The 16854-nt window shown below is 39.8% G+C and overlaps 1 protein-coding gene across 1 annotated transcript; it reads left to right on the top strand.

Moving 5' to 3' along the window:
* The first annotated feature begins 13038 nt into the window (after positions 1 to 13038).
* LOC110141932 (heterogeneous nuclear ribonucleoprotein H-like) lies at positions 13039 to 15174 on the top strand. Its single transcript, XM_070459649.1, is given in 3 exon segments — positions 13039 to 13314; positions 13316 to 14341; positions 14392 to 15174. Coding segments are annotated over 3 exon segments (1356 nt in total). The 5' UTR covers positions 13039 to 13104; the 3' UTR covers positions 14512 to 15174.
* The last annotated feature ends 1680 nt before the right edge of the window (positions 15175 to 16854 follow it).

Raw genomic sequence — 16854 nt, 5'->3', positions numbered from 1 at the left:
TGGGGTTACACTGAAACTACAGGTCAATTTGGGGAGAACTGATGCCCTAAATAATATGGTCTCCCAGTTCACAAACATGGTTTCTTTCTCCATATACTTATATCGTTTATTAATTTCTCTCAGCAGTATTTTGAAATTTTCATCACCAAGTCTTGTACAAATTTTATTGGATTTATCCATAACTAGACCATATGTATGCTATTAAAAGTACTTCTAGGGCTCCCCAATAGCTCTAGTGGTAAGGAATTCACCTCCCAATGTAGGAGATACAAGAGACAAGGGTTTGATACCTGGGTTGGGAAGATCCCCTGGAGGAGGAAATGGCAACCCACTCCAGTATTCTTGCCTGGGAAATTCCATGGACAGAGGAACCTGGCGGGTTATATAGTCCATGGAGTCAGACATGACTGAGTGACTAAACATACACACGATAGTATTTTTATTTTTACCTTCTAGTAGTTTATATTATACACAGAATAAACTTTTCTCTATTGAGTTCTTTATTCATTCACGTGGGAGTTCTAGTATACACTTTTGCAGCTGCTTTAAAATTTTTATCATACATATTTATGGCATCTTCCTTTAGATCCTTGAACATACAGAGTTTATTAATGACAGTTTTTTTTTAATGTCATGATCTTATTGCATCATCTCCATCAATTCTTGATCTGTTTCTCTTGACTTCAGATCATATTTTATTGTTTACATAACCAGCAAAAATTTTTACTGAATACTGAATGCTATGAACTTTATATTATTGCCTGCTAGATTTTATTGTAGTCACCTAGAAGGTAGTTAGGTTATTTACAGATTAGGTTTATCCTTTCAAGGTTTATTTTTCAACCTATTCAGATGGGTCTATAGTATTTCCTGAGGTTAATGTATCATCATTCTAAGGTCCTACATATTTAATGAAATCTTCCCACTTTGGATGGAAAAAAACTGAATGTTCTCTATTCCAATGCAAGGTGTGGAAGTTGTTCACCTTAAAGATTTCTAGTAATTGCTCTTTCTTCAGAAGTTGTTCTTATCTAACTCCTTGGGGTTTTATACTACACATGTGAAGAGTCTTCAGCCAAAGAGGGATGAAAATAATTATTCACATTTCAAGAGTTCTTTCCATGTATTTCTTCCTCATCTTGGGTCCTTCCCTCAGAAATTCTAGCCACTTTGTCCTCCTTGAGCTATCTGTCATATATACTAAAGGAAATTGCTAGAGTCAGTGAATGTTCATTGCCCTGGCCTACAGTCCAGAAATATCTTCAAAAATCATTTTTAAAGGAACATTCCCTGATGGTCCAGGGGTGAAGACTTCACCTTCCAATGTAGGGGGTGCAGGTTTAATCCCGGGCTGAGCAGCTAAGATACCGCTTGATTGTGGCCAAAAAATCACAACATAAGACAGAAGCAATACTGTCTCAAATTCAATAAAGACTTTAAAAACAATACACATCAAAAAAACAAAAATCTTTTTAAAAGATTTTTTTACATTTTTTTCTCCTTTTGATGGTAGGGCTTATCCCATTTGTTTCTTTTCTCAAAAATTACAATCCTTGGCTATTTGTAAAAGTGAAAGTGAAAGTATAAATTAGTCAATCTTGAACTCTTTGCAACCTCATGAACTACAGCCTGCCAGACTCCTCTGTCTATGGAATTCTCCAGGCAAGAATACTAGAGTGGGTAGCCATTCTCTTCTCCAGGGCATCTTCCCAACCCAAGGATAGAACCCATGACTCCTGCATTAGTATAAGATACAAGTGAAAGTCGCTCAATCTTCTCCAACTCTTTGCAACCCCATGGACTGTATAGTTCATGGAATTCTCCAGGCCAGAATACTGGAGTGGGAGTTCATTGGAAGAACTGACGTTGAAGCTGAAACTCCAATATTTTGGCCACCTGATGCAAAGAGTTGACTCATTGGAGAAGACCCTGATGCTGGGAAAGATTGAGGACAGGAGGAGAAGGGGATGACAGAGGATGAGATGGTTGGATGGCATCACTGACTTGATGGATATGGGTTTGGGTGGACTCCTGGAGTTGGTGATGGACAGGGAGGCCTGGCATGCTGTGGTTCATGGGGTCACAAAGAGTCGGATACGACTGAGCAACTGAACTGAACTGAACTGAACTGAGCCATCCCCTTCTGCAGGGGATCTTCCCAACCCAGAGATTTAACCAGGTCTCCCGCATTGCAGGTGGATTCTTTACAAGCTGAGCCACGAGGGAAGTCTGTCTCCTGCATTACAGGCAGATTATTTACTGTCTGAGCAACCAGGGAATCCTGTTTGTGACCTTATGTACAAAAGCAATTGCTTTTATAATAACTCCAATTTATGGATGTTAACCATGGGAGATCAGTTCTAGATCAGCTGGTCTTTCATGGTAGCTTTTACTGAATTCGGTGTACCACCTGTTTTTTGCTAGATTTGATTATGCCCATCATTAAAAAATTGAAATGCCACAGTATTTCTACTTTTCTCAAAGTATTTAAGAATGATTAAAGACATGGAAATTATAATCATGGCAGATTTTTAAAAGGATACTTCCCCTGAATGAATAATTTTTTTAAACTTTTTATTTTTTATTGTGGTGTAGCCAATTAACAAACAATGTTGTGATAGTTTCAAGTTACAGCAAAAGGATTCAGCCATGCATATACATGCATCCATTCTCCCCCAATCTTCTCTTTCATCCAGCTTGCCAAGTAACATTGAGCAGAGTTCCCTGTGCTGTACAGTAGGTCCTTGTTGGTTATCCATTTTAAATATAGCATGGGGTACATGTCCATCCCAAACTCCCTAACCATCCCTTCTTCTCAACCTTCCCTCAGACAACCATACAGTCCGCTCTCTAAGTTTGCGAGTCTGTTTCTATTTTGTAAGTAAATTCATTTGCAACATTTCTTTTTAGATTCCACAGAAAAAAGAATGTCATATGAAGTAAGTCAGACAGAGAAGGAGAAATATAAAAATTCATAGCCCAATACTTTGCACTGTGTAAATGTTTATTTTATCTGAGAATGTTAGATTCTCAGGCATTACAGGTAATTTCCTTCCCCTCTCACACCCACACACCAGGCTTAATGTCTAGCCTCTGTGAGAAGATTTGCATTTTCTACTTTCTCTGTGATATTTCTTCGCCTACATTCAGCCCCCATGCAGCCATGCAATCTAGTGATGGGTTTTTAAGTATCTTGAGAACCATTAGCATCTTTCACCTACTCAATGATTACAGAAAAACCATCCATGAAGAATATTTATTCCCAAAATTGTTTGGTTTCTCTTTAGATATGGGAAACTGAGCTGTTTTCCTTCCACATACCAGGAACCTAAGATACAATTTTATAAAAACAAGGTCCTTACCTTTGTGGAAATAATATTCTACTGAAAAAAAGAAGCCATTAATTATCCAACTAGTATATGTATACTTGGAAGTAATTGCAATTTCTTTAAGGAAAAGTGTACTATGAGACATTATAACGGAACTCAGAACAGTTTGGGGAACTCAGGGAAATCTCAGTGAAGTAACTACTGATGTGAAATCTAATGCTTGATTGGGAATTCCATATATAGACAAAAGTAATTGTAGGAGGTGGGGTGAGAGTGTTGTTTAGGTAAAGAGAATACATGTCCACGGCCTAGGTTAGAAGGAGCATGACACCCTTAATCAATATGAAGAAGGCCAACGTGTCTAAAACTGGACCATGAGATTATTCTGGTGAGACATGCAGGAACCCAACAGTTTATGTTAAAGATATGAGTCCTTATCTTAAAATAACAAGAAAATCATTTCAGGATTTTAAGCAGAATAGAGATTTGATCAATCTAAGTTATAAAAAGATTGTTGAAACTGAAAAGACAGAAGAATGATGGGAAGAGATGCATTAGAATGTTACCTTAGTATCCTTGACTTGAAATAATGAGAGCATGAACTCAAGACTTAGCAGTGAAAAGAGAAAGCAGGAGATGGATTCAAATGATGTCAAAAGATCACAACAACAGAATGTGAGTTATTATTCCTCGTGGGAATTGACAAAAGATCAGCTAAGAGAGAACGATGATTTCTAGGATTGATCAGGTGATGGTGTCACCTACTAAGAAAGGAAAAGAGAAAAAAAACAAAAACAGTTGTGGTGTTTGGGTAGGAGAACGACAAAGGGAGAGTCCAGTTTGGATGTGCTGAGCTGAGGATGCCCTTGATGTCGAATTGCAGATGCCAGGCAGACAGTTGGGAATATGGAGCTAGAGCTCAGAGACAAGGCCAACAAAAGGGTAATGTTACTGAGTCCAAGCCTGCTCTGCTCACAGCATGACAGGCCAATAAATTGGGAGTCAAGTATTGAGGTAAGGAATATAACTTTATTAGGAAAGCTGGCAGACCAAGCAGGTGGAAGACTAGTGGCTCAAAATAGCCATCCTATTAGGGTCTGAATGCTGGTTTCTTTTATAGAACAAAGATGGGGGAGGAGGTGAGGAAAGAAGGTATAAAATCAAATACCTTCTGGAATGGCCAGCCTCAGGGAGGGACTGTGTTAATTTTTTTTCTTGCAGCCATTCACAGGTCAGTATGTTTCCCTGAACAAAGGCACTTTGGTTAAACATTCAGGCAAAGGGGCACGGTTCCCCAAGACAGGTCATTATGTAAAGACAGTGTCCTTTTACCGAACAAAAGCAACAGGAAGCAAAGGTTAAAGTTAAACAGACTGAACACTAGTTAGATTTTGTTCTTCCCTGTAAGAGTAATTGTAGAAGAGTTTGCAAATGGACAAAAAGGAGGTATCTGGAGTTCACTGCAATGAGCCCCCAGGTTCTCTTTTATGTAACTACCAGTTGCTTCCATTGCTGACAGTGCCATTGCCTGAGCACCCTTATCTATCAGATACCTCAGGAGTATTTTATCTCCAGAAATCATGTCATATCTATTTCCAGGTTGGACCACAAATATACGAGAGATTATAAAGGCCAGGGCAGAAACACTGCGGAACCATTTCAGTTTCAGAGCTCCCCGTATTATTGATTGAGGTTGTGGTTGGATCTTTATCACAGCTCAACTCTTCCTTCAACCAAGCCTGGAATCCTTCTCCCATCCATAGGTGTGGATCCCGAGAATACTCCTTAACGAATACGCTACATGCTAATTCTGGAGAAACTTAAGCTTAGTCAGAGTGGCTATGGAAAGAGTTTTAGGACCGAGCCTTAATAAATCTCAAATTTTAGGCCCACTTAAGGGAAGAAGAAGCATAAAGAAGACAGAGACAGTATGACCAGATGAGTAAAGCAGAAGTAGGCAAGAGTGTATGTCACAGATGCAAAGAAGTTAAAGGATCAATTAAAATGTGAACTGAAAAATAATATCTAAGTGATGAGAGACTCTGGTGAGAATTTTTTCATAGCAATGCAAAAAGCCAAACTGCGGTGGGCTAAGGAGGGAATGGGATGTGCAGAAAATGAGACAGTGAATGTAGGCAATTCCCCTGAGAAATTTATCTCTGAATAGAAAGAGAGAAATAAGCCTGGTGGTGGCTGGCAGAGACCAGGAAGATTGTTTTAATTCTTAAGAGAGATTTCTGTCTATTCATTTATTCATAGAAAAGAAACAGTTGAAAAGAAGTTAAACCTTTAGAAGTGGTATAGAGAGGGCAAGAGAATAAGCTGTTATATTGAGGATGTGTGATAAAAAATAAAGATAAAACAAAGAAGGTAAATGTGCCAATGAGGCCGACTGCAATGGAGTAAGGAGCGAACTGAAAGCAAGACAGGACTCGGCCAAGTCAGTTTTGCTTCTGTTTTTCAAAGATTTCTTTGATGTGAACCATTTTTAAACTCTTTATTTTGCATATTACAATATTGCTTCTGTTTTATGTTTTGGGTTTTTAGCCACAAGGCATATGGGATCTTAGCTCCCCAACCAGTGATTGAACCTGTATCCCCTGCATTGGAAGGCGAAGTCTTAACCACTGGACCTCCAGGGAGGTTCTAGTTTGTTTGTTTTTTTAAATCAAACTTCAATGTATGTAATAATCATTAGGGGGCTTGTTAAAAATGGAGAGATTAGGATCATTCTCAGAGACGTGGATTCAGTAGCAATGCAGTGGAGCCAAGGAATCTGTCTGAAGGCTGGCAAGTGTTTCTCCACCAACAGTCACGAATCATGAGGAATACAGGGGCATAGAGGTGCAACTCATGAGTGTCCTAATGATTCTGATGAAGCAGAAAGAGAAAATGCATGCGGGTAAGGGGGAAATCAAAGTATTACCAGCACCAGAGCCACCCTTTGGTGGACAACAGAGTTTTCTTAGGAAATTATCTCCCTGAGGAAGTTAGAAGGCAAAGCACAGAGGCCTTGAGAAATGAAAATAGAATGAAATGAAGAGATAGAGGAAAGGGTATATTGATATGCGGGAGAAGTAAACAAGGGGAAGGGATATGTAGGAAGAGACAACATGACTTTTTAAGAGGTAAGTACTGACAGAGAAAGTGGCCACTGAAAAATTAAGGTACACAGATGGAAAGACTTCTAATATCTGAGTTGTTAAGTTAATTCTGAGTTTTTTGTGTTGCTGCTGTCATGAAAATACTCTCTGACTCTACAGACCATCTTTAAAACCTGACTTGTCTACGAGAGGTATAATAGTAATGAAAGGAATAGGTAGGAAAGGAAGTGTGATCTCTCCTGGGTTTCTCTATGATGTCTGGGTGGTCAGAGCATGATTTGAGTCAATGATTAGTGGTCTATAGGAAAGTGCAGGCAAGTAACAGTTACTCCATGGAACCAAACAGGTGTCATTGAGAGATAACCTCCTTTTTCCACACTATTAGAAATTTGACAAGTTGATTACATATTTATTCATCCATTCAACAAACAGGGATTATAAATCAATGATGTCTTGTGTGTAATGGATTATAAAAGAGAGCAAAAGCGGCCATGGTCCCTTTCCTCGTACATTTTGCAACATGGTAAGGAAGCTAAAAGTAAATTTAATAATCATACAAACATAATGGCAACTTTTTGAGGTCCTGGGGAGATAAGACACTTGCCACTGTAAGAGTGATTAATAAGGAAAGATGATCTAATGTGAGATAAGATAAATTTTTCAGAGAATTAGAGGGTTGAAAGATGAGTAAGAGTTAAATGGGATTAATAATATCCTATTGCAGTGTCATTAACTGACACATTATATGAAAAGCCTCCGGCCGTGGCATATTTCCTTGATCCTGAGATGGTATAAATGAAAACACACATTTATTTAACAACAGCTTTGTGGGGGATAAAGAATCATGACCAAACATATGTACACATTTAGCGTATGTAAGGTGCTGCTTCACCTCTGAAATATTAAAAGGTTAACTCTCTGGGGATTGAGGCACAGTATTCTTTATATTTCAAGCCCAGCATATTACCTGCCACATAGTAGATACTCAACAAACATCTGTAAAATAAATTGCTATCTACCTTTCATCTGTCTGTCTTTCAGCCTTCTTTTCTCTCAGGAGTTATTATCCCATTTCTCTTGTCAGGTCCACTGGTGCTTAAAGATGTATGTATTTCTCCTTCATGGGATACTTTTGTTTCAAAAGATGCTATGAGCAAGACAATGATAACACTTAAGAAATGAATGCATAATGATGAAATTTTAGGCATTTCTACCCACATGTTTAGAGGTGAGAGCCTTCCCAGCCATCTTTGAATCCAAGTGTGTAAAAAGAAACTGGTATTAAGCCATGATGACAGAAGTTTAAAAAAAAAAATAGTAATTCACTCAGGTATCTCTTTTCATCTTTCATACCTCTGCCCTCTTCTGAGTTCTTGTAGTCCTCTCTGTTCAAGAATAGGATTTAGAAGGACAGTGTGGAATTTATAGTGAAGATATCCAAGGGCCAGGTTGGGGAAAGATAAACATCAATTTTCCTCACATTGCATGTGCAAAACTTGGTTTCATGGCCACACGTAGTTGTATACTTAAACAAAGACTACCTTAGAACCAGAGTCTAATTTCAGTCCACAAACAAGCAAACCTAACCAGCCCATCTGATAGTGGATTCTGAAACAGGGGACAGTCTCTAGGGTAGCCCATGATTCCCACCTCTTGGTTTCCATTTTTTGTGGGCAAGACTTGCATCTGGTCAATAAAATATGGCACCAGTCATTCTCATGATCATGTTACATTATATAAGATTCTGTCTTAGTAGACTCAGTCTCTTTTTCTCTGACTTTGAAGAAGCAAGCAGCCATGCTACCAGAGAATGCGTGGAGGAGATCAAGTGACAATGAATGGTACGGGGCCCCAGGGAGCTAAAAGAAGCCTCTGACTGCCAGCCAGCAAGAGATTGAAGCCCTGAGTCTTACTATCACAAAGAAATAAATTCTGCAACAACATGAGTGAGCTTAGAAGTAGATGCCTCTCCATTTGGGCCTTCAGATGAAAATACAATCCAGCTGACACTTTTCATTATAGTCTGGTGAGACCCTGAGGTGAGGACCAAGTTCAGCCAAGCCTGGATTCCTAAACCACAGAACTGTGAGAGCATAAATGTGTGTGGTTTAAGCAGTCAAGTGTGAGAGAGTTTGTTAGGTACAAATAGAAAATCAATAAAGGAACCTCATTTGCTCCTCTGTCTGCATTGTGCAGCTACAACACAGATAGGTAATCTGAATCTTTAAAACCTGACTGTTAAAATGGGCTTGGAAACAGACAGCACATACATCTGCCTAAGTGTCAATTCGGTTTCCCAGAAAGGGGCCTCCCTGGATCTGCTAGGCTAACATTCCTCCAACACTAACAGCATTTTCTTCTTTTCAGATTTACTAGGTGAACCCTCAGCTTTTTTATCTGTGCCATGACTGAAGTACCACCTTACATTACCTCCAAGCCTTATTGGATAGTAAATTTATAATTCATCCCAAACTTCTCACAGACAAATCATGAAAAGAGAAAATGGTAAAGTGAACAGAAATAAGCACAACAATTCTTATGCAAATTCCTAAGGAGCAAAACAGCGTGGAGCCTCTTGGCTGCCAACCCTGTACACCCTGGGCTGCTGGGATGAGAAGCTCTTGGTTCCAATGCCCTCTCCCTGGCCAGAATATCAGGTCCTGGGAGAATAAAGAAATGTTCAGAAGCAGCCCGGAGTGGAGCTTTGAACTGCTGGACTCTTCAGCTGCCCGGAACCACTGACAGATGGAGCGGTTCTGGAGCCAGGTGGTGAGGCTGAGCGGCAATCTAGCCACCCGCCCATCAGCCCATCCTTCTGCAGCTCTGGGATGTCCCGCAGGAACCCAGGTGGCAGCAGGGAACTGAAAGGATGGGAAACACCTTAGCAACCGTTTCTAAGCAGCCCACAAAGCGCAACCAGCATTTAGGAATATAACTAACTGCCTCCCTTGCTTTGCAACACATACAGAAAAGATCAGGTCTTTCCCCATAATAGGAAGGGGGAGCTGCCGTGGACTATGGAGGAGGAACTGGCCATATGTCAGCTTCATCCTATAGGCCGGATTAAATTAACTCCCCATTGAGGCCCATAAAATCTCCATCCCATCCAAACACAAGGAATTGAAACTGGTATCATGCATATCTCCACTCAAAAAAATGAAGAATATTGGTAGCTTTTCAACATCATCTAATCCACCTCTACAAACACCAAGTCCAGCCTTAATTTTTCTTCTCGTTTGCGGTTTCTGTCTCACCAAAACATGAATCCAATCTTTTCTTCTATATGTTATACCTTATTCTTTCATTCTCCCTCATCTTTAAGTTTGCAAAAAGGAGAAATTCCCACACACACACCTGTCATTTGAAAATATATATTCCCAAAACAGAAAGGCAAAATGTAAAGAATTGGAGACACATAACTTGAGAAAAATACCTGTCAATGTACCAATGCAGATAAACTGGATATGTATAAAAAACTAAAAATAGCTCCCTGTGGGGTGGGGCTGGGGGGAAAACCACCTTCATCTGCAAATCAAATCAGCAATAGCTCCCTGTGGGGTGGGGCTGGGGGGAAAATGACCTTCATCTGCAAATCAAATCAGCAAATGTTAATTGCTGCTGCTGCTAAGTCGCTTCAGTTGTGTCCGACTCTGCGACCCCATGGACCGCAGCCCACCAGGCTCCCCCGTCCCTGGGATTTCATTGAGCACCCCTTAAACTCAAGACACGAAGCTTGGTGTTAAAGAAAATATAAATGTGCTAAAATTAGAATTTCCAGGAGCTGAGGAAAAGAGCCTAGAATAACACCATAGTACACATTGTAGAGCGCATTTACAATTTACAAATGCTTTTACATTTGTAATCTTGATTGATCCTTAGATAAAGATCGTTTCCTAAATGGATACATCTGTTTCTTATTAAAACTGGCAAGAAAAAAGGGGATGTCTCAGAGACGTGATCTCGTGAAGGTCACCGAGCAAATAATGTTTGAGTTGGATCTTAAACACAATTATTCTGATTTCAATTTCAATGCCCTTTTCACTTTATCCATCTGTCTCTAAATGAAACAAACTCAAAGTGTCAAGGATGTCCATGACTGGGAGAAACAATATAAAATCACATAAACCAGTTTGGAATAGGGGATGTGGACTTTAATCCCCAACCCCTGCCAGAAGTTTCTGTAGCCAGGGAAGCAGAAAGAGGGAACTGTGGACTGGGGAAATGTTGAGAGCAAAGGCTTAGAAGAATGAATAAGAAGCAATATATTTAGGGCCCTGTCAGTATTTACAGGGCTTCCCAGGTGGCGCTAGTAATAAAGAACCTGCCTGCCAATGCAAGAAACATAAGAGAAGTGGGTTCAGTCCCTGGGTCGGGAAGATCCCCTAGAGGCAGGCATGGCAACCCACTCCACTATTCTTGCCTGGAGAATCCCATGGACAGAGGAGCCTAAGGTCGCAAAGAGTCAGACACGACTAAAGTTACTCAGCATGCATGAACCGTGCACAGTATTTATAAGTTACTGAATGTCACTCTCATTTCACACTTATAATTATTTTCCATGCCTACAAAGCAAGAAAACACCTTTTTCCAGGGGCTGATGAAGCATAGGTATACCCAGAGATACTGCAGATTCAGGTCCAGACCACTGCAATGAAGCAAATATTCCCTAAAACAAGTCACATGAATTTTGGGGGGGTTCTCAATGTGTGTAAAAGCTATGTTTACACTATAATTTAATCAATAAAGTGTGAGTAATATTATGTTAAATATGGATACATAATTTAATTTTAATATACTTATTGCCAAAAGGAGTGAAATTCTGCCATTTGCAGAGAAGTGGATGGACCTAGAGACTGGCATACAGAGTGATGTCAGAATTATGCATATATGTGAAATCTTCAAAAATGGTATAGATGATTTTATTTGCAAAGCCTGACATAGAGACACCAACGTAGAGAACGAATGAATGAATACCACAGGTCAAGGGAGGGTGGGATGAATTGGGAGATTGGGATTGATGTATACACACTATTGATACTATGTGTAAAATAGATAACTGATGAGAACCTATTACACAGCACAGAGAACTCTATGTAGGGCTTTGTGGAGACCTAAATGGGAAGGAAATCAATGAAAGGGGGACATGTGTACACATGTGGCTGGTTCACTTTGCCGTATAGCAGAAACTAGCAAAACATTGTGAAACACCTATATTCCAATAAAAATTAATTTAAAAAAATAGAAACTTTAAGCAAAAAAAAACTCATTGCTAAAAAACTATAATCATCATCCGAACCTTGAGCAAACTGTAATTTTTTTGCAATGATAACATAAAAGGTCACTGATTACAGATCATCATAGCAAATATAATAATAAAGGAAAAGTTTGAAATATAGGGAGAGTTACCAAAATGTGAAACAGAGACATGACATGAATAAACGTGGTTGGAAAAATGATACTGACACGACTTGCTCAATTCAAGGTTGCCACAAGCCTTAAATTTGTGAAAAATGCAGTATCTGTGAAGCACTATAAAGCAAAGTCTAATAAAACAAGGTATGCCCCAACTGGAATATTTTTCTCCTTTGAGGCAGGGGACAAGGGTGTTGCAGGCACTTACGTAGGAGGCAGTACTTATGTATATGGGCTTGCTCCAAACTATCTGAGTTCAAATCTCATTGTCATTACTAACTAGCTGTATGACTGTATAACTAGTTGTAAAACATCTTCTGGTTTCCTAATCTATCAAATGGAGTCTCCAAGGGTACCTAATGCCAATGACTTTTGTGAGCATTAAATGAGTTATCTCTTCTAAAACACTCATCAAATAATTGCTAAATAAACACTGGATTTGAATCCCTGTGAACATCCTATATCTCTGCAACATTGCCCATCAATCCAATATAGAACCCTCAAAGCAATAAAGGTGGAGAACATACCCCAAGGCCTGGTTCTGAGCAGTCAGGCTAGTAGTTCTAACAACAGCACAGGGTGCTAAAACTCCCAGCTGCTACAAATCAGTTGCTTGAGAACCAAAACCAATTCTGAGCAAGCCAAGTCTTATACATCTAATTAGAAAGTATGGCTTTATAGCCCCAAAGAGTGTGGAAGAGTCATTCATATGTGTGTGTGTATATTCTTACAGCAGTCATAAAAATTAGCTGAAAACTCTTCAGCATCCAAAGTAGCTCTTAGCTCCTTATTTCACCTAAACATTTACTATCTATTTTTAAAGATCTTAAATCAAAACATTCTACTTTTTTTTGTATTTTGAACATTTCTAGTTTATACATGTCTCAGTGTTCAGCTTTGATTTGGTTTCTGTTTTTTTGGATTATGAGCAAATGCAGTCTTTGACTTTCACAGATGTAAAATAGGTTCAACAGTATCATTTTTCTAGATTCCTTATATATGTGTTAATACACAACATTTGTTCTTCTCTTTCTGCTCTGACTTACCTCACTCTGTGCTACAGGCTCTAGGTTCATCCACATCACTCCAAGTGACTCATTTTCATTCATTTTTATGGCTGAGTCAGGATGCCCATCATCAAAAAAATCTACAATGAATTCTGGAGAGGGTATGAAGAAAAGCAAACCCCATTTCGTCTCTGCCGCACCGAAGTTGTGTGAGCAGTCTGATTCGATGCCAGCACCCACTAAGAGACAGTGATGTTGGGCACCGAAGGCGGTGAGGGGTTCGTGGTGAAGGTCCGGGGCTTGCCTTGGTCTTGCTCTGCAGACGAAGTGCAGCAGTTTTTTTCTGACTGCAAAATTCAAAATGGGGCTCAAGGTATTCGTTTCATCTACACCAGAGAAGGCAGACTGAGTGGCGAGGCTTTTGTTGAACTTGAATCAGAAGATGAAGTCAAATTGGCCCTGAAAAAAAGACAGAGAAACTATGGGACACAGATATGTTGAAGTATTCAAGTCAAACAACGTTGAAATGGATTGGGTGTTGAAGCATACTGGTCCAAATAGTCCTGACACGGCCAATGATGGCTTTGTATGGCTTAGAGGACTCCTCTTTGGATGTAGCAAGGAAGAAATTGTTCAGTTCTTCTCAGGGTTGGAAATTGTGCCAAATGGGATAACATTGCCGGTGGACTTCCAGGGGAGGAGTGCGGGGGAGGTCTTCGTGCAGTTTGCTTCACAGGAAATAGCTGAAAAGGCTCTAAAGAAACACAAGGAAAGAATAGGGCACAGGTATATCGAAATCTTTAAGAGCAGTAGAGCTGAAGTTAGAACTCACTATGATCCACCACGAAAACTTATGGCCATGCAGCGACCAGGTCCCTATGACAGACCTGGGGCTGGCAGAGGGTATAACAGCATTGGAAGAGGAGCTGGCTTTGAAAGGATGAGGCGTGGTGCTTATGGTGGAGGTTATGGAGGCTATGATGATTATAATGGCTATAATGATGGCTATGGACTTGGGTCAGATAGATTTGGAAGAGACCTCAATTACTGTTTTTCAGGAATGTCAGATCACAGATACGGGGATGGTGGCTCTACTTTCCAGAGCACAACAGGACACTGTGTACACATGCGGGGATTACCTTACAGAACTACTGAGAATGACATTTATAATTTTTTTTCACCACTCAACCCTGTGAGAGTACGTATTGAAATTGGTCCTGATGGCAGAGTAACTGGTGAAGCAGATGTCGAGTTTGCAACTCATGAAGATGCTGTGGCAGCTATGTCAAAAGACAAAGCAAATATGCAACACAGATATGTAGAACTCTTCTTGAATTCTACAGCAGGAGCAAGCGGTGGTGCTTATGGTAGCCAAATGATGGGAGGCATGGGCTTGTCAAACCAGTCCAGTTATGGTGGCCCGGCCAGCCAGCAGCTGAGTGGTGGTTATGGAGGCGGCTATGGTGGCCAGAGCAGCATGAGTGGATATGACCAAGTTTTACAGGAAAACTCCAGTGATTTTCAATCAAACATTGCACAGGCAGCCAAGGAGCAGTGAACAGAAGCTACTTCAGCAGCGGGCGCCGAACGTCTGTGGGCGTGAACGGAATGGGAGGGATGTCTGGCATGTCCAGTATGAGTGGTGGATGGGGGATGTGATCGATCCTGATCGCTGACCTTGGTCAATGTTTTTTAAAAGAAAAACTTAAGTCTCAACAGTTTTGCAATACAAGCTTGTGATTTATGCTTACTCTAAGTGGAAATCAGGATTGTTTTAAAGACTTAAGGTTCAGTATTTTTGAACACACATTCATCTAGGATGTAACAACTAGGTTGGGTAAACTATTACTGTTAAATAATTTTCAGCTTTTCTCAAGTTAGTTCTATTGTAGGATGTACTTAAGCAGTAAGTGTATTTAGGTTAAAGCAGTTGAATTATGTTAAATGTTGCTCTTACATCACATTACATTGAACACTGTCTGGATGCATGTTGAAAGACATGCTTTTTTGTAAAACTCAATATGGGAACTGTGTCTACAATTAAAAGTGAAACATTTGGCATGTTTGTTAATTCTAGTTTCATTTAATAACCTCTATGGCACGTAAGTTTAAGCTTTCTTTTTTTTAAGTTAATGGGGGAAATTTGACACACAATACCAATACTTTAGGATTTTGGTCTTGGTGTTTGTATGAAATTCTGAGGCCTTGAGTTAAATTTTCCATTGTATTGTGGTTTTCCTTTTAGGTGTATTGCGCTAAGTGAAACTTGTCGAATAAATCTTCCTTTTAGAAACTGCAAAAAAAAAAAAAGAGAAAAGCAAACCCTCTCACACTGTTGATGGGAATGTAAACTGGTACAGCCATAGAACAGAACAGTGCAGTTTGGAGACTCCTTATAAAACTAAGCACAGAACTACCATATGAGCCAGCAATCCTTCTAGTGGGTATATACCCTGAGAAAACCACAACCCAAAAAGACATATGTGTTCCCAACGTTCATTGCAGAACCATTTACAATAGCTACAGGACATGGAAGTAACCAAGATGTCCATCAACAGAGAGATTGATAGGGAAAATGTGGTACATATATACAATGAAAATACTTTTAAAGTTAAAATAATGAGTTCTGGAAGGAAGGGGGAGAATAAAATAAGGGAAGAAGCAGAAGAGCCTTGAGGATACTTTGAAACTGCTTAGACAGGAAAGAAAGCTAGCTCCCTCTTGTCTCCACCCCTGGCCAAAGGAGATACTTAGCTGATTAAAACAGGAACTGGTTCACTTCCAAAAAACTGCATCATCATCTACTTATTAACTTTTATCCTATCTACATATGGAGGTCTGCAAACATTTCACTTGTTCAAATACCTTCTGTCTGAGACACAGGCTTAAGCTGCAATGAATTTCACTATTCTGCTGACGATATCTGTGACCCCTCTGCCCTTCACCTGTCTTGCTCTTTTCTTCCCATTTGCAACTTTCGCTGACCTGATCAGCGAAATCATGCAATATACCCTTGCGTGCGTGGCTGACTCTTTGCCACCCGCCAGGCTCCTCTGTCCACGGGATTTCCCAGGCAAGAATACTGGAGTGGGTTGCCATTTCCTATTCCGCAATACAGCCTTAAATTTTCATTTTCTTTGGACTCAGAAGCATCATTTGTTCTCCAAAAACTCTGGTGGTCTCTACGTCTAAACTTCTTAACCAGTGGTACTGGGAAATTTTTTCATTTCTTCATTAATGGCTCCATCCTATAGCTGTCTCACCCAGAATGGTATCTGTGCATCTTTTTTTTAACATGTTCCTATTTTCCTTTGTAACTGTATATGTAAATCTAGTATATTTATATTTTCTACTTCGTGAGTTTCTTTAACTAGGCCAAAGGTTTTTTTAACTTTCTTATAAATGTCATCCAGTGCCGGAGATGGATTAGTCTGGAGGCACCCAAAGCCATTACTGGGCTGACCCAAGAGACCTGTGTCCTGGAGCTGGCAATGCATGGCCTCAGTGAATTTGTAAATAATGAAATGATGAAAGCTATTTAGGACTGCAGTATATTTAATCCATTAATCTAACAGTCTTTCTAAAACCAATCCCCTGCTTTGGTCTCCTTGGAATAGAAAAGACATCTGGACCAACCCCGAGCAATTTATTAAAGACTTCAGAAAAAAATGTGGAGGGAGGGGCTACCTTTTCCTTGGTGATGCCCCTTGTTTCCATTCTTCTGGTTCATTTTGGAAAATATTTTATTTATTTTTTCATTTGCCTGTGTCAGGTCTTAGTTGCAGCATGCAGGATCTTTTTACTGTGACAAGAGAACTCTTAGTTATGGCATGAAGGATCTAGTTCTCTGGTCAGAAGTTGAACCTGACCCCCTGAGTTGGGAGAGCAAAGTCTTAGCTACTGAACCTCCAGGAAAGTTCTTTCTAGTCCATTTTTACTACACTTTTTTTTTCTTGCATGATTTTCTATTTTTTCAGCTTTAGAAGCCTCATGAACTGGGCT

This window comes from Odocoileus virginianus, chromosome 31 (genome assembly GCF_023699985.2).
Source record: "Odocoileus virginianus isolate 20LAN1187 ecotype Illinois chromosome 31, Ovbor_1.2, whole genome shotgun sequence".
Classification (NCBI taxonomy): Eukaryota; Metazoa; Chordata; class Mammalia; order Artiodactyla; family Cervidae; genus Odocoileus; species Odocoileus virginianus.
This window is presented reverse-complemented; position numbering and strand designations above follow the sequence as displayed.